The sequence below is a fragment of the Penicillium expansum genome (assembly GCF_000769745.1).
Source record: "Penicillium expansum strain MD-8 chromosome Unknown contig254, whole genome shotgun sequence".
In the NCBI taxonomy this organism is placed as follows: Eukaryota; Fungi; Ascomycota; class Eurotiomycetes; order Eurotiales; family Aspergillaceae; genus Penicillium; species Penicillium expansum.
In genome coordinates this window covers 191,326-209,151 of record NW_015971250.1, presented here as the reverse complement: position 1 = coordinate 209,151, position 17,826 = coordinate 191,326, and the positions used below count along the sequence as shown (strand labels likewise).

At 47.3% G+C, this 17,826-nt stretch overlaps 3 protein-coding genes across 3 annotated transcripts; 2 read left to right on the top strand and 1 right to left on the bottom strand.

The window, feature by feature from the left end:
* Window positions 1–528: 528 nt before the first annotated feature.
* Window positions 529–5,469, top strand: PEX2_073280 (ATP-binding cassette glutathione S-conjugate transporter YCF1; the record flags this gene model as incomplete). Its single annotated transcript, XM_016744598.1, has 6 exons — window positions 529–816; window positions 894–4,651; window positions 4,709–4,863; window positions 4,932–5,000; window positions 5,064–5,155; window positions 5,212–5,469. The coding sequence occupies 6 exons, from the start codon at window positions 529–531 to the stop codon at window positions 5,467–5,469; spliced, it is 4,620 nt and encodes a 1,539-aa protein (XP_016600569.1).
* A 5,441-nt stretch (window positions 5,470–10,910) lies between these two features.
* Window positions 10,911–11,715, bottom strand: PEX2_073270 (uncharacterized protein; the record flags this gene model as incomplete). The annotated part of the gene is made up of 3 exons (XM_016744597.1): window positions 10,911–11,125; window positions 11,329–11,470; window positions 11,530–11,715. 3 exons carry the CDS (start codon window positions 11,713–11,715, stop codon window positions 10,911–10,913), a joined length of 543 nt encoding a protein of 180 aa, XP_016600568.1.
* A 3,860-nt stretch (window positions 11,716–15,575) lies between these two features.
* Window positions 15,576–17,258, top strand: PEX2_073260 (uncharacterized protein; the record flags this gene model as incomplete). The annotated part of the gene is made up of 4 exons (XM_016744596.1): window positions 15,576–15,629; window positions 15,683–15,884; window positions 15,938–16,333; window positions 16,387–17,258. 4 exons carry the CDS (start codon window positions 15,576–15,578, stop codon window positions 17,256–17,258), a joined length of 1,524 nt encoding a protein of 507 aa, XP_016600567.1.
* Between the last annotated feature and the right edge of the window lie 568 nt (window positions 17,259–17,826).

Below are 17,826 nucleotides of genomic sequence, written 5' to 3'. Positions count from 1 at the left end.
TTGATATTTTTTTGGAGGGTGAGTAGCATTACAAACAGCGCTAAAAGCCATCAATCTTCCAAAGTGGAATACAACGCCGATAAGCCGAAATAGCCGCACCGGTCTTAGTCCCCTTATCCCCGAGGATTACGTCGTTATCGGTCACGTGGGAATGTCTTGGAAAATTCGTATTCGGGAAATGAGGTGATAAGAAGACATAGCTAGTTAGTTACATGTTGTAGGTAGTTATGTAACTAGTTAATTCATGTTACGCAAATTTCATGCAAATATAGAAAACCCTGCCTCCATATGTACATGTATGATGTATAATAAGTCCGACTTCATTCGTAGGAATGAATATGCCCAGGTGGTAAGTAGCCCCGAACTCGGGATTTCTCCATTGTAAAGTGGAGCTGCCCGTGCTTGCTTTTGTAAGCAGGCTAGAGCACTTGCACCAACCCCCGTCCTTTCTTTGAGGCAGTTCTCCAACCTTGTATCTTTTCTTGCTTGTGCACGGAAAGGCATACTGGGACGAAGTCAGTAAGAAAAATGCTGGATGGCCAATCCCAGGTGGTCCTAGAGGCGTCCCGCCCGGGGCACCTCTTGCATTCCCTTGGATCGGCACTTGATTCCCGGCGGCAGCCCTTCTGTACAGATAGCGAGGGCTGGGGCCCTGTCAGCTCATTGAGGTTCGATCTGACGCCATGCTTTCTTGACGCGGTTGTGGCAGTAGTGGCTGTCTGGGGTACGCTGAGCGGACTGGGTGCGTTGTGGTTGTTACTGAGGAAGCGAATTCCGCAGCCCGTATCGAAGAATTGGCACTTCTACACCAAGTTGGTTAGTACATACTGGACGCCCTCGGACACCCACGGACATCCTTGATGATTTACTGACTGTTATTTTGGTCATCATAGGCCGTTCTCGCCGCTCTTATCGTCGTTACCGCCCTTCAAGCTGCGATCCAAGTTGAATCAGACCCCAAACGCTTCTGGTCCGATTTTCGCTTCTGGTCCTCCGTCCTGACCATCATTTCGCTGGGGGTAATCACTTCAGTGCAATATTTGGAACATTGGCGGAGTAGACAGCCCAATGGGGTTGTCCTATTTTACTGGCTTTTCTTCATCATCGCATACGCAGTCAAACTCCGGTCTCTGGTTGCGCGGAAGGAATACGTCGGCCAACTTCCTTACTTTATCTGCTTCAATATCAGCTTGGGACTAGCACTCTTTGAATTTGTGCTTGAATATTTCGTGCCCAAGAAGCAAAGCGCCTACGATGCGCTGGGAGACGAGGATGAGTGTCCCTACAATTATGCCGATATTTTCTCGGTTCTCACCTTCGGTTGGATGACCCCGATGATGAAATATGGATACAAAAACTACTTGACCCAAGATGACCTCTGGAATCTCCGCAGTCGCGATACCACCCGAGCCACGGGCAATGCCCTGAAGGAGGCATGGGATGAACAGCTCGAAAAAAAGAACCCCTCTCTGTGGACAGCGCTCTTCAAGGCTTTCGGTGCCCCCTATGTGCGTGGCGCGATAATCAAATCCGGAAGTGATGTCCTTGCCTTTGTTCAACCCCAACTCCTACGACTTCTCATTGCCTTCATTGATTCGTATCGACGCCCGGACCCACAGCCTATCATCAGAGGTGTCGCTATCGCCTTGTCCATGTTTGTTGTTTCTGTGTGCCAGACCAGTTTCCTTCATCAATATTTCCAGCGCGCTTTCGATACTGGCATGAGAGTCAAATCAGCCTTGACTGCTATGATTTATGCGAAGTCCCTGAAATTATCAAACGAAGGGCGCTCGACAAAGACGACCGGTGATATTGTCAACCACATGGCAGTTGATCAGCAGCGTCTTGCGGATTTGACCCAGTTCGGCACTCAGCTTATCTCTGCGCCTTTCCAAATCACCCTATGCATGATCTCCCTTTACCAGCTTCTTGGGGCGAGCATGTTTGCCGGTATTGGAGTTATGATTCTCATGATTCCTCTGAATGGTGTCATTGCTCGCATGATGAAGAAGTTGCAGATCATCCAAATGAAGAACAAGGACTCGAGGACCCGATTGATGACTGAGATCCTGAACAATATCAAGAGTATCAAGCTTTACGCCTGGAACACGGCTTTCATGAACAAACTCAGCCATATCAGAAACGATCTCGAGTTGAACACCCTTCGCAAAATTGGAGCCACTCAATCTGTTGCCAACTTCACCTGGCAGTCTACTCCTTTCCTCGTTTCCTGCTCCACATTCACTGTCTTTGTGTTGACAAATGATAAACCTTTGACTACCGAGATTGTGTTCCCCGCCTTGACGTTGTTCAACTTGCTCACATTCCCGCTTTCTATCTTACCTATGGTCATTACATCCATTATCGAATCTTCCGTGGCCGTGACGCGATTGGTTGAATATTTCACCGCAGAGGAGCTGCAGACTAATGCTGTTATCCTCCAAGATGCCGTGGCGCACCCCGGTGACGAGTCTGTGCGTGTTCGCGATGCCACGTTTACTTGGAACCGTCATAGTGGGGAGACTGTGCTGGAAAACATCGATCTCAGTGCACGCAAGGGAGAGCTCAGCTGTATTGTGGGCCGAGTTGGTGCTGGAAAATCTTCTCTTCTCCAGTCATTGCTGGGTGATCTATGGAAGAACCAGGGAGAGGTGGTCGTACGCGGTCGAATCGCGTACGTCGCCCAAGCGCCGTGGGTTATGAATGCCAGTGTCCGAGAAAACATTGTATTTGGACACCGATGGGACCCCTCATTCTATGACCTTACTGTTGAAGCCTGTGCTTTGCTCGATGACTTCAAGAACTTGCCTGATGGTGACCAGACTGAAGTCGGTGAACGTGGCATTTCTCTTTCAGGAGGACAGAAGGCACGGTTGACACTTGCCAGAGCTGTCTATGCTCGTGCCGATATCTATCTTCTGGACGACATCCTCTCGGCAGTTGATCAGCATGTTGGACGTCACATCATCAACAGAGTGCTCGGCAAAAATGGTCTCCTCGGTGGCAAGACCAGAATTCTTGCAACAAACGCAATTACTGTACTCAAGGAGGCTGACTTCATCGGCCTGCTGCGGGACAAGACCATCATCGAGGAAGGAACCTACGAACAACTGATGGCCATGAAGGGGGAGATTTCTAATCTCGTTCGCTCTACAATGGTCGACTCAGATGACGAAGGTACTGTTAGTGGCTCTGAAGACCTTGCTAGCCCCGAAAGCTCAGTCACGACCACCATCATTCAGAACAGTGGTGCATCGGACAGCGAGGAGGCGGAACAACTTGGTGACCTTATTCCCATCAGGGCAGGAGGAGGTGGTGAGGCTCGTAGACGGACCAGTACCGTCACCTTGCGCCGTGCAAGCACCGTGAGCTGGCAAGGTCCCCGACGCAAGTTGGGAGATGAGGAGAACGTTCTCAAGAGCAAGCAGACCCAGGAAGTTTCAGAGCAAGGCAAGGTGAAATGGGGTGTCTACTTGCAATACGCAAAGGATAGTAATGTCATGGCAGTTGTGGTCTATTTGGTTGCCATGATGGCTGCTCAGACTGCTCAAGTGGTGGGCAACTTCTGGCTGAAGCGCTGGACTGAGTGGAACGAAGCCCATGGGACCAATGCTCAAGTTGGCAAGTTCATTGGTGTCTACTTGGGACTTGGCCTGGGATCATCTCTCCTAGTCATTGTGCAGAACTTGATCCTGTGGATTTTCTGCTCTATCGAAGCGTCTCGGAAACTTCATGAGCGGATGGCATTTGCTATCTTCCGCTCCCCCATGAGCTTCTTTGAAACCACACCATCTGGACGCATCCTCAACCGTTTCTCCAGTGACATTTACAGAGTCGATGAGGTACTTGCTCGTACTTTTAACATGTTGTTCGCAAACTCTGCCCGTGCAATGTTTACCGTGATTGTCATCTCAGCAACCACCCCGGCTTTCTTGATATTCGTCCTTCCTTTGGGTTATATCTACCTTAGCTACCAGAAGTACTACCTGAGTACCTCCCGCGAGTTGAAGCGTCTGGACAGCGTTACCCGAAGCCCGATCTACGCTCACTTCCAGGAATCTTTGGGTGGCATCTCGACCATCCGCGCCTACCGACAGGAGAATCGGTTCGCTCTTGAGAACGAATGGCGCATGGATGCTAATCTCCGGGCTTACTTCCCATCCATCAGTGCCAACCGCTGGCTCGCCGTTCGACTTGAGTTCATTGGTTCAATCATCATTCTTGCATCTGCTGGGCTTGCAATTACGTCCGTTGCGACTGGCACTAAGCTTGCGCCAGGCATGGTCGGTTTGGCCATGTCATATGCTCTCCAGATCACCCAGTCTCTGAACTGGATTGTCCGTCAGACTGTCGAGGTTGAGACTAACATCGTGTCCGTTGAGCGAGTTCTCGAGTACGCCAATCTCCCGAGCGAGGCACCCGAGGTGATCTTCAAGCGTCGCCCTGCCATCGGCTGGCCGGCTCAAGGTGCGGTGGAATTCAATAACTACAGCACCCGCTATCGCCCTGGGCTTGACCTTGTGCTCAAGGATATTAGTCTCAACATCAAGCCGAAGGAGAAGATCGGTGTTGTTGGCCGAACGGGCGCCGGAAAGAGTTCGCTCACGCTGGCCCTCTTCCGGATTATCGAGGGTGTTGAAGGAAACATCAAGTAAGAACATATCACTGTCACCTTTCGTCTCGACTCTTTAGGTTAACAAAATTTCAGTATTGATGGGCTCGATGTGTCTACAATTGGGTTGACTGATCTTCGTGGACGTCTCGCTATCATCCCTCAAGATCCCGCCATGTTCGAAGGCACTTTGCGCGACAACTTGGATCCTCGCCATGTCCACGATGACACCGAGCTTTGGAGCGTTATAGGTTGGTCTACCTTGAACACTTTTCCCTTTATCGCGGTGATCAGCGACTAACCAGGTTGCAATAAACAGATCACGCAAGATTGAAGGACCATGTCTCGAGAATGGACGGACAACTGGATGCTCAGATCCAGGAAGGAGGTAAGTAACTAGCTGCATCTAAGCATCGCCTCAGGCATCCAGTCCTCTAACACATCACTCCAGGCTCCAACTTGAGTCAAGGCCAGCGCCAACTGGTATCTCTCGCCCGCGCTCTTTTGACTCCTAGCAATATCCTTGTTCTGGACGAGGCAACTGTAAGATAGTTCTGTCTTTGCTTTTGAATGACAGAATCAGCTAACAATGGCGATAGGCTGCAGTTGATGTGGAGACGGATGCGTTGCTGCAGCGCACCCTGCGCAGCAGCATCTTCTCTGATCGGACTATCATCACGATTGCGCACCGCATCAACACGATCATTGACTCTGATCGGATCGTCGTTCTGGACAAGGGGCGAGTGGCTGAATTCGACACGCCTGCAGAGCTAATCAAGGGAGGTGGCCAATTCTACGAACTCGCTAAGGAGGCCGGCCTGCTCGACAGCGATGGTGGCATTGCCTCCTCGCAATAGCGTAAAATCCAATCGCTCGCAGTGGCCTCAAATCCCCGCATTTCCTGTTCATGACACCAAGATTGCTCAGCTAGCCAGCCCACCTGAGAGCTTTGAACCAGCCCCGTTTATGCAGTTTATGCAGCTCTGAGTGGCTCGGGGAGGCCGGGTTTTCTTTTGTATTACCTCGGGCCGATCCTAGGAGGTCCCGGATGTTCTTGGTTTAGTGCTACATGCATGGGTCCTGTTGACAATTGACAACAGATCTTTGTTGACCGTCCTGAATGTGGCGCGGGTGTCTGTGCATATATGCATGTACATGTACTTGAAGAAAAGTTTTTCATTGCACAGTTCAGGGGACCCCCCCTGACAGGGATGCACAGGTATAAACAAACAGTGGAGAGTGGCTGTATGGTTGAATTTCCTGCCCCCCCAAAAATTAATATGCTTTCCTCAAGTCTCGATTGTTATGTTTCATGCTGGGATGATGGTTTGCCTCGATGGTGTATGATCGAGGACATCCGATTGGATTTGACCCTGCGAACTACAAGATAAAAAAGTGATTTCCCTTTATTTCGTACATTACCTTTCTTTGTTTGCCTTGGACAGTTTGATCAAATTGTGGCCGTGCACAGCATGTTAATATGTGAATAAGCTAGAGTTTACTGAACTAGCTCTAATTTCCCCCAAAGCGGACATTGCCTAGACCCCAACAACTGAACAACGTAACTCTGCATCAAACTAAACGATCAGACAACCTTCCCAGTCTCAAGTCATCAGATGTGGTGATTATCTGCAGTAGCGTCTTGTACTAAACGTGGCGGTGACATCTTGATATCCCATCGGAAGAGCAATTCATTGTAGCGGTGAAAGGTCGGCCACCTGGCTGCTCATCACAGGGTGTCTGTTCGCAGGGCTTCGGGTCAGCAATATAACAAGATTGCAAGCTCTGCTTATCTAGTCTACTAGGCAGTGAGGAGGACATGATGCTAAGATTGTCATCTTCGCTCGACATACATGATTTAATGCACCCAGACCCCTCCTCTGCCACATGATTACCCCTTCTCTCTGGTTCGACGATCACATCCTAAGAATATATCTCCGGCAAAAAAAAAAAATAATAAAAAAATAGACATGGCAATTTCAAATAGGTACGTATACGAGGTGCCTGCACACCTCCTTGCTGTCTGCAAAACAGACTCTCCACGCGGTTAGAATTGTTGTACATGCATTTAAACTGTACAGATAAGGAGGTGGAACTGGTTTATTTCCCCCTAAATTAGAAGTTCTTGAATCTTTGAAATATCTAAAATATCTGGAAATATATATCTTGAGAGAAAAGAGAATCATCAACTTTTGTGCCCTTAAGAGGGGTAAAAGGAGGGGCAATGTCAGATGTTTATTCTAGCTTCTCAAGTAATGACTGACAATTTCGAAACACAAGGGATATCATCTACGTATATTTCTCGCGTGGGATGACATTAAACCATGATAAACGCTCGCATGGCATTATCGACTTTCCACCTGTTGTCCGTTTATCGAACCCGATTGGTTGTGGACCTGCGTTCATGCTATGTTTCAGCTATCTAGATCCCAGGCAAGGGATGTGGATGACCAAAAAAAAAAAAAAACGCGTTTCTGCATGACTGATCTCTGATGTGGGCTCCGGGGGACGGTAATGTTTCCTAAATCTTGTTCGATGGGCCATGTCTTGACCAACCAGAGAGATAAGAATCAAGATCTTCAGATCATGAACGGTACCCAGGTTGTGTACCTCGACAAAAGAAGTAATGTCGATGCCTTTTGTAAAGTTAGATCGAGATCTCGCACGGACATTATGAAATACAAAGATCAGGTTTCCGGACACTCCGTACTCCGTAGTTAAAGCTCCAGCCGGGGAAGAATTGTGTTCCCCTAGCGAATTCTCTTTTTTTTTTTTTTTTTTTCTTCATCTATTTTTGCACCGGGATTTGTGTGTTCTATGCACAGTCATGCTTTGCATTCATCCACTTCCTCTTTTGGCCCTTAGCCCGAAGCCTCAAACCTCCACTTGAAATGGCAGTGATTCCGCTCCCCGAATGGGACCGAACGTCGGTATCCCCGCTCCCCAGCAGGTCGATCGTACATGGTTGATGTGCAGTGCTTTGCATCAGTGGCGGGCGATTTGGAAGCTGGTTGTGCGACCAGCGGAACTCGATCCCGTGTACGGATACTCCGTACAGAGAGTAATGGAGTAGCTGTCTTTCTACAATATCCACATATGCACGCTACCGGTAATCCCAGCTCCAGTTCTACACATACTAGGAGGAGGCAATTTGGATATATTTTCCAGGAACGTAACGAACCAAGAAGGCGATATGGGTCTGCATGGTACCTGCTCCATCTTCCCCTCTCTTGAGTACGAAGAGATCCATATCTGACACTCTGTGTTGTATGTTGTATATGTTGAGATTTCATTTTTGCTTCTTTTACACTTATTCCCAAAATCTTCCAACGGCATGAATGATCTGCATTTTACAATCAAAAGTACAATATTGTAGAAACATCTGGAATTATCGAGACTGAATTGGGAGGAACGTCTGCAAGCCTATGTTGTAGGATCGACTCAGCCCTGAGGGGAAGAGGGGAGCCAGCCACGGTGGGAACCCACAAACACCGCACACCGCGACAATCTCATGCACGATGCACCGTGAACCTATTATTTTTGCACTGGAGAACCGATGTGGCGGGACTTCGAGGATCACTTTGTAAGGCTAAGACCCATTTCGCACAAGAGGAAGTAGAATTAGGGCCATGATCATCAAGAGGGGAAACTTCAGATCGAAGTTTGAATGCTTGGACTCTTCGAACTCAAAAGTCTTTTTTTGGGGATTTGGTCCAATTGATTGGGTCTACAAATGGAGCGGAATATAATGTGGGTAATTCCTTGCGTCAAACAGTTGGAAAATGAGCTAATCTAATGGAGCCGAATAGAAGTGGCACCTTCATGCTTGTAATCGTTTTTTTTTTCTTCTTCTTTCCTTTCTTTTTTTTATATGTTGAAGAGCTACATAATCCGCACACGACAGACGCATATAGCCAGTAGTTGGTAATAATGGCATGCACCTTAATCATTGGACCAATAGGAACTCCGAGTGGTATTTGTCACAATGCTGGCCCCGCAAGAACGCAGTTTTTTCCCCAGCCACTGACTCGCGTGGGATACCGGGCCTTCCCGGTGAGGAAAGTACGTATTGCAGAAGCCCCATCTAGGATCGGGGAAGAGTAGGATTGAACGGGCGAAAGGGATCTTGTTAGTTGGTCCATCGGGCTCCAGTTTGTTCGCCGCATTGGATCCCCGAACGAAGATTACATAAACATGATCTCTAAAGTTTATATACAATGACATCTGTTCCAGCTTCACCACTCGATCGGGACCAAGCACAGATCTCCAGGGACGATCTGACGGGTGCTACTTCGGGAAATTTGTCCGTCTTTGCAGCCGACGGGGACGACAATGGTCCACTGGTTAAGGTCTTACGATGGTGGTATTGGTCCGCGGATCGGGGACAAGCGGACACTAGAGACTAGACTGATAAGCTAGCGTGATTACTGGGAAAACGAGATATATCTTGTCGGTTAGGAAAAGCGGCATTGAGAAAAAAAAAAGAGCAAAGGCTGGACGGAGTAGTGTAAACGCGATCGCGAGTATTAGGTTCCGCTATGGTGGATTCGGCAGGAAGCTTTGGGGATAAGAGTGGCCCGGGGAAGATTTTACAGTTTCTTAGCAGAGTTCGCACTATCAACGTAAAGGAACTAGAGAGTGCCAGTGCACGGAAAAATAGTGCAATGATTGGTTGTGAGTGAAAGTTGAAGAGAAAAGTACGATGCAAGGACCTCCAGGGCTTGAAAAGACTCCGATGGATTGGACAGATAAGCCACATCTCCATTCACCTCATCCAGGTATCTGGGATTCTGGGTTCTCACAAGGTTCGGCCTACTAACATTGTCTACGGAGTAGGTGGTTAAGGATAACCCCACTTGGCGCTGTTGGATTTTCTTCTTGAAACCAAGGAGCTGGATGAGTTTATCAGAGTTTCCCAATCTAGAGCGACTATCAAAGCCTCCAGGGCTGATCCTTTTGACATTTGATAGGATTATTTCTCAACATGGCTTTTCTCCCCTTACATGTGTCGTATACTCCATGCAGGTGATTTCCACGTTCCCCCACTGAGGCGATGAAGCGATGAGGCGACCGGAGTAATATTCCGCTGCAAGGGTGTCTCCTGACTATCCCAGGGCTAAGCGAGACCGAAGGAGGGAACCGAAAGTGGACCGCGAACAATGCATTGAAGAAGATCCAGCCAATCTGGTGAGACTGACTAGGTATAAAGTACGAGTTGTGCGTAAGAGCTTCGGACATTGCGCCGCCACATACCAATGTGAATTTCGATTATTCCTACATCATAGATAGACTAGATAGACTAGGTCGAGCCGATCAAGCCTCAGGGGTAAACGTAAAGAATACCACGGTTGCACCTATACCCTTGTCTAGAGTCGGAAATATATTCTACTTGCGATATAATGGGAGACCAACAATAGATTAACTGCAGTAGCGCTGCCCCGACCTGTAGGTACACTATGGGCGGCCCTTCGGGCCGTACCACGATGGGGAAATAACTCCCTGCTGTTTCACATTGCTTTTTGCTTGTTGTTCTCATTGTCCATCTATTGCAAACAACAGGGAATAGAAAGACTGCATATTTGGAATACATTAATATTATCGAAAGCCACCACATCATGCATATTTGTAATACTTTTTGGCTTACAACCTTGGAATAGGATAGGCGACATCCTTCCAAAGTTGGAATGAAGCCTCATTGGGATTGGCTGCCCCAAAGATAAATGATGCTGTGATCAACACCACTATCACTAGGGCACATGAGAATTGGACTTTTGATTATACGACCCCGGCCAGATGTAAGCCCAATGTCTTGGAATACCTCATAGTTCCCATTCGGCCCATTCGGGTAAGATATCGCTTCCTGAAACTCTAGGCTGGAGATATTGGATGTGGTAATCGACTAAGTGGAAACGAGGTTCATTTCTGTATCAATTCCAACCTACCGGGTAGAGTCAAAAGGCTCTATGATCCTCAACTTTGACCTTTCCTTTGGGATAGTGGGGAATAAACTAGACCATATTCGGAGTTTGACAGCTTTAGTTTGACCGGACCGCCATCCCCGGCCCGCCCCAGTCCACTGGCTTGGTGTGGATCGAGTCTGGGCCCCTAGGGTCCTAGTAAGATTGAATTTGGGACCAGAGTGATGCTCCACAGTTTCTAAAAAAGCCATCGTCGACCGATCACTGGCCAATGTCAAAAGTACAAGCGCAAATGTCACTGCCCTTCTGACCATGAACCTCCCTGCCAATCTTAGTCCTCAAAAAAGCAAAGGTACCAAATTGTGTCTGGGGAGCACTCCTTACGGGTCCCGGCTTCGGCCACAAAACGCCCCGATAAAAGAGGCGGATGCTAGATGACGCAATGCCAGTCTCTCTTGGATCGATCGAGCTCGATCGATGTGCATCATTGATCGATCGTGCCTGTCGTGGCTCGGATTTGCGCAACAACTTGCCCTAGTCATGTGGCATTTTAGTCCGTCCCGAAGATCCAAATAGAGTGCCAGTTTGATAGGCCCTGACGTTTCTTTTAATACGAGGATACTCCAATGCAGGCATCTCTTACCTAATTGGGAAATATACTCGTCTTCCATATGTCATGCGCGCAGGTTGCCTCTCGACAGTATCTTTGTACCACAATAGCACACCGATCATGCAGCCTAGAAACGACCGTCTCGCTATTCCCGCTGATACTTTGGCGAACAGACTCACTCTGTATACACTCCCACCCCTTTTCTACATGTCTACTCTGTACAACATACCCCTCCCTCAAATTGCTTAGTTCTATCTCGATGGACATCAGCCCCAGACTGACTATTGGACCATCGAATGCCGAAGCGAAGGATAGACATGAAGTAATTTCCTAAAGTACGACACTACACTTCCCGGAGCTTACTTTGTACGTTGTATATCTTTGTACACTCTCGTAGCGGTGAACCAACCTAAACAGACATCCCAGTCCATGTAATTTTTATCGAGCGTTCCAGAAGTGTGCGACGGGCACAGACATGAAGTTGTTTGAAAGTAAATGTAGATCACCCTACCAACCCCGATTGTGTGATTGTTGCAGTTATCCCCAATCTTCTGACTTGGCCCCCACCCCGTCATTTTCTTCCCGTCAGTGCACACCCGCTGTCACATAACCGCCGAGGCCGCACCGAGCCAAGTCCAGGCCTCATTTTGAGATTTCAGGGTGATTGCATCACCGAACAACTCCGCGCCCTAACTAGTTCCTTTTTTGGTAGTGTAAGCGGTAATAGCGGTCACTATATTATTAGGCACTCATCAAATGTTTGCTCTGAAACTAGTGTGGTCGGGATTGCCAACGCCAAGCTGTCAAACTTCTCTGACACTTGTCTTGGGTTTCAAGATCTTCACATAAATTAAGGTCAAGCAGGGGATATCCATGAATGCTTTCTTTGCTGCACCTTAAGTAAACAGTGCAGACATTTTTTTTGCCCCTTCAGCCGTCATGGGCCTGTGGCAGTGCTCAAAATAGCATGAGCCACGTTGTGGCTAGTCTGTGGCTGGTCTGAGCGTTCGGGTAAGGATCATCTCTTACGCCCAATGAAAAGCTTCGATTTACAAGTGTCAGATACTAGAAGTCTGATCATCTCAGACAAGTTTGGTATTAAAAAGGGGGGTTGCGTCTAAAATCTAGACCCCCAAAACCATTCAAAGTGAATTGAAATACGGAGTATTCAACATGACAACTCCGCAGTTCATACATAGTATATTCGGAGTAATCCGTGATTTCAAATAGATCTAGGACTTTTGTTGAATATTTCTTTCTTTCTTTTTTTTTTGGCTACCTGGCCCTAACATGAAGTATTCCGTAGTTTGCGGCGGAGTAGAGAAGTCCACTTGATTTCCACAAAAAAAATCCACGGCGGCTAAGCGGACAAAGCAAACAACCCCAAGAACATGTAATGGGGGGGCACAAACAAAGAGACACTCTCCGGGGATGTCATCGTTGAAGCCGTAAGGAGTAGAACTTCCCGATTACTTGATCAAAGTATTGGATATGCCTAGTTTTGCGAATTTTTGCGCCCTCAAAGACCCAAAATAATGACAAATAACGGACCATTACCCTAAAACATTTAGTTTAACGATACTGCCTTGTTCTATCTATACCTTGCGGCAAGCTAGAAAAATATATAATTTATCTACGTGCTTCCGCGGAGGTTAGTATATGCAATTTGAGGTACGGAGTACTGCAGTCCAATACTATTGCTGTGGACGGCAATTGGAATGTTACAATGTTAGGTAAGTAGCAGACAGTAGTCTACTTCGATGAGATTGATCAGATCTATACAATATTCAAAGTACACAATCAGATTGGAGTTGTTTGTGCATTAAAAAAAAAAAAACTCTGCCTCTTGCATCTTCCCCGATATAGCGTGGATGAATAGTGGGACCAAGGAGATATGTATTCCCCTTTTGTCATGTCAAGATAGTAGACAAGATAGAGTAGGTTAGAGTGTTTTAGATTCTGTCCCCCTTTTTTTGGGTAGCATTGACCGACTTGGGCCGTTATGGTCATCTTCTTTGTTCCGGGTGATTTCAAAACCCATAGTGTAAATGGTAGCGGCTATCCTAAGAAACGCCAGTGTAATCCACCGGGACGGGAGATGGACGCGTTGACAGAATCCTGGGTACGGAATTCCCTCTCCCCTGGACTCTCAGCACAGACCCAGGCGGGGGTATTAAAGGAGACACCTGATTGGGCTGTCACAAAAGGTCCCAGACGTCAAAAGGTACCGCCACTAACCCGCCGTGGGATAATTACTCGAACCATTTTGCAACCAATTTTGTTCCCCGGAGAGAGTAGATCACGCCGTGGTGCTGGGATTGCCAAACACTCTAATACTATCTCGATCTGTCCTAGAGCGGTTTTTGAATTTATTATAGCCCACCTTCGCGGATAAATCGGTATAGGCGAGAGAGCTACAGTCGTATTAATTAGTACTTTTTTTTTCCATTTCCCTTTCGCTTCAACTGATTTGATCAACTTGATTTGGATTCATTTGGCGAGATTTGAGGTCTGATCTCAGGGGGGGGGAGAGGGGGGTGTTTTTTCGGCCATGCTAATGCTCAGCTGAAGCCAAGGTCTATGATTCCAGAAACCCACTGTTTTTGGCTTGCCACCCCGGAGTAGGTATCTGTCAATGAACGGAGATCGACGACCAGCAACAAGCTCAAGACGGGAATAAAAAAGAAACACTGACAGTTTATCGGCGAGTCATCTCCCAGGATCCAGGGTGTTGGGCCATGCACAAGCCGCACCTTGATAGGTTCACGAAGGATGGAGAAGAGTGGATTCATTTACTTGGTTGGTTACTAGTGTCGGGGCACTTTGGTGTTGAGATCCGGAGATCGAGAACACAAAAAAATGTTATAGATAATATTGAGTCTTCAAATGTAAGTAATAAGTTAATACTCCGTATAGTGTGATGTAATATGATAATATAGGCATCATCATGCACTTTTAGTGCGTAAAGAGAGTACTTTGATTAAAATTCAACAGCATCACCGATGACGAATTGCTATTTGAACCGGGGCCTCCGAAAGCTCTGCGATCTGCACATTAAGAATAGCACCCACACGGCGTCAATAGGGCCTGTGCGTCTTCCCAACGGGGGTATTCTGGTATTTGGGTGTGCCTGACAGCTAGACGCGAGTGCTTAAATGGGTAATAGGCTGATGTTCGGGGTTTACATCTAACTACATAGGTCTAGGCCGAGAATTGGTTGCCTCGTATACCAATGGTAAGTGGTTTGGGGATCTGATCCCCTTGGATTGAGTCTTTGTGAACTGACAGCAAGCCATGAGGCCTGCTTGTGGGGGGGCAAGAGGTGTGGTCGATCGATAATGAGCGCCACTCTTAGGGTTTTTCCCGAGTTAATAGAATTAATAGAATTAATAAGAATTTAATAATTAATTAAATAATATAAATTAACCCAAAAATATATAAATTATAAATTATAAATAAATTCAATAAAATAATTCAAATCAAATCAAATCAAAAGGAAATAAATAATAAATATACCTGCGATCTACAAATAGTGTGGGACAGGGATCCTGGATCGGGTCAAGTCTAAGCTACTGCATGTCCTTCGAATGCGCCAATCTCGCTGCATGCATACGATCAGAGAGGGACTCGGCTTCTAGGATCATCCATGTTGAATTAATGGTCATATTTTTTTATCGTCCTTTTGTCACGGTACACATTAAAGTCTAGAACTGAAAAAGGCTTGCATATCCCCTTCTTATTCCTTTTGATTTCTATACTCCCTCAGCTTTATTTAAAAGAACATCCCACTTGATCAAATCTTTCTTCAAGATATTTTATTCTCAACTATTCCAACCCCGTCACCTTTCGTTTACCTGGGAACACAAAAAAGTGGAGGCTTCCTTTCGTTCCTTGTTCCTGCATCCCGGTTACGAACAGTCACTGTGCTGCAGTCATCCGCTTTCCATCCCCATTGAGACACCTGCACATTGTCACCTCAAACAGTGTGAGTACATCCTGCCAATTTCTTCTGCCTCTGTTTGTAAGCTTGATTGGATGCCCGATTATCGGAATCCCAGCGTTTGTCCTACCGGTTCCCGTACCGGACCGGGAATGGCTATTCCGCCGTTGGTTCATGAACACCCTCTCCCGGGGACGGACTGGTGCTGCCGAAGATGCTTAGAGGCAGTTCGCTAACTGCAAGTCTACAGAATTAGTACCAACTTCTTTGCAAGACGAAAATCGCAACCCCGCCACTCGAGCCAACACAATCTATAAAGAGAAGAGTCTCTCCTGGACGTGCAACATTCAAAACCAACATCACTCTCATTTCCAGTATCTTGATATACTATCTTGACTGAGACTAAATTACACTTCGCGAGACGACTGCGTCCTCACACACCTAGACGTGTTTATACCCGCCACAATGGTGTACAGTAAACCAACAAGCGGAGCCATGAAGAGGTCTGCCTCGGCCCTCGAGGGACCCCCAGGATGGGGAGATGTTCCTGTATGTTTTCCTTGAGAGAGATCTGAATTCATTCTTACTAACATCTGGTTTAGCCTATGATGACCAACTCCCGTTCATCATTCCGCCCTCCTTATGCTCACTTTGCCATGATTTATCTCGACCGTGATGGCAAGCTCAAGGTTGATGAATCATCTTCCATTCAAGAGCAAAACTCCACTGTTTTCACCCCAGAAGTCCGCCAGAACTTCCTAGAGATTCTGGGTGAACGCATCGGCTACCATGTCCCTGCTCGCCGTATGTTAAAAGTTCACTTAGCTTGGTCAATATGTGCTAATACCAATTTATAGAGACAATGGACACATCTCCTCGTCGAGTGAGACGCCGCAAGGGCAACGCTCCTGTTCTTTCTGTCAACGATGACCGCCTGACTGAGCAGGACACGGATAGCGAGGAGCTTCCTAGCGGGTCTACTGAAATGGTTCCTCTGCGTATTGGAGACGCCCAAAAGGTTATGGCCTACTACGAAGGGGCACTAAAGCATTTCCAACAGCTGAACTGCCGCATGGTTGCCAAGGCATTCATCAAATTCATCGAACCTCGCAAGCAGGTCCGACACCCTTACAACGGTGGCAAACCACCAGCAGGATCCGCCCCCGGTACTACAGGTGACCCAGAAAAGACTAAGCCCGAGTGGTGGCCTCCCGGTGTTATGCACAAGGAGCCTGACCACTTGAGAAAAGAGTGTATGATCTGCCTATGTTCTTGATTCTTGACCTACTTACTTACTTATTGATAGACCGCATCGAACTCTTGCTTCACATTATCCGCAAGCTTGGTGCTTACGGTATTACTGCTGATAAGCTCAAGGATGTTGCTGGCGACACCAAGCGGAGCTTAAAGCACGCATCCCATGTCGAGATCATCTACGAGATCCTCCGGGTCCGCAAGATGGAGGAGCGCTTCGAACGAGGTGAAGTTGATGCGAACATGGTCGTCTACACTATGAACCGTGGCCCTAGCCCTAAGGGCGACGAAGAAGACGACTCCGCCGCCTCAGTCACTATCGAGGAGCCCGAGCACATCAACCAAGGATTAATGACCCCTATCTCATCATTCGAGCAAGCATCCACCTCATTAACCACACCCATCGACAACATCCCATCAGCCCGCTCCCATCCAGGCAATTTTTCCATGGCAGAGTCTCTTACCTTCGAAAACACCACCCGCCAGGACCGCCCTTACTACACCACACCTCCCCAATATACCGATTCATTCTCGCAGCCCATGATCAGCACTCCCGTGACCGCAGAGATGATCAGCCCCCACGACGTCTCAGTCTCAGCCTTCGACTACTCCGCTCACAACACCTACCCAAACAACACCACCGATCAGCGCGCGGGGGTAAATGGCCACTACGATACCTGGACCCCGACTTTCCGCCAAAACATCTTCAGCCCTGTTGACTACGCTACACCGGCATCTAGCCAGGGTATGCCCCAGCCTGCGATGACATACCAGATGCCTATGGTATCACACATGCATGACATGTCCCATCACCACGCCCAGCAATCCCACATGGACTCCATTCACCAAAGATCCCTGCCTTTCCGTACGGGATCGCTGGGCCACCCAAACCCTAACGGGATGACTCTCTCCCACGCTGTTTAAATGGGACGTGGGGCTCTTGTCACAAATGACTCGAAGATGGTGGTTTAATGGGGCATGGGTATGGATATGGATATGGGTATTAACGAACATATATATGAGTGATGGCTCTGGTCAACAAACTTAGCGCTCATCATAAGGCTTTGCCTGGGGAGTTGTTGTCTTTTTTTTTGGGATTCATGGTGGTATAAAAACTTGGGGTCATCTCGACAGGTGCCGGTACAAATAGGGTCTGTTTGCTTATTTTTCTTCTTTCTTTTTGGAAATATTTGGGACTTGTTTGATTTGAAGTGGGTTATATTCCGGTCTTGGTTTTTGTTCTGTGATCTCTTTTTTCTTTGATTTTCTTTTGTGGTCTTGTTATTTTTTCACTTTTTCTTTTTTGCTGTTAGCCTATTGTTTCTTTTTGTTCTCATCTTCTGTTGATCTGCTTATCTGTCTGATCCTTTTGATTTTGGTTGTGAATATGGGTTTCCCCAACATGGATGTTTGGGGCTGTTGATAAATGAGATTTGGGTAGATACTGGAAAAATTTATTCTGTCGATAATATGCAACAAAATCTCCTTTTTT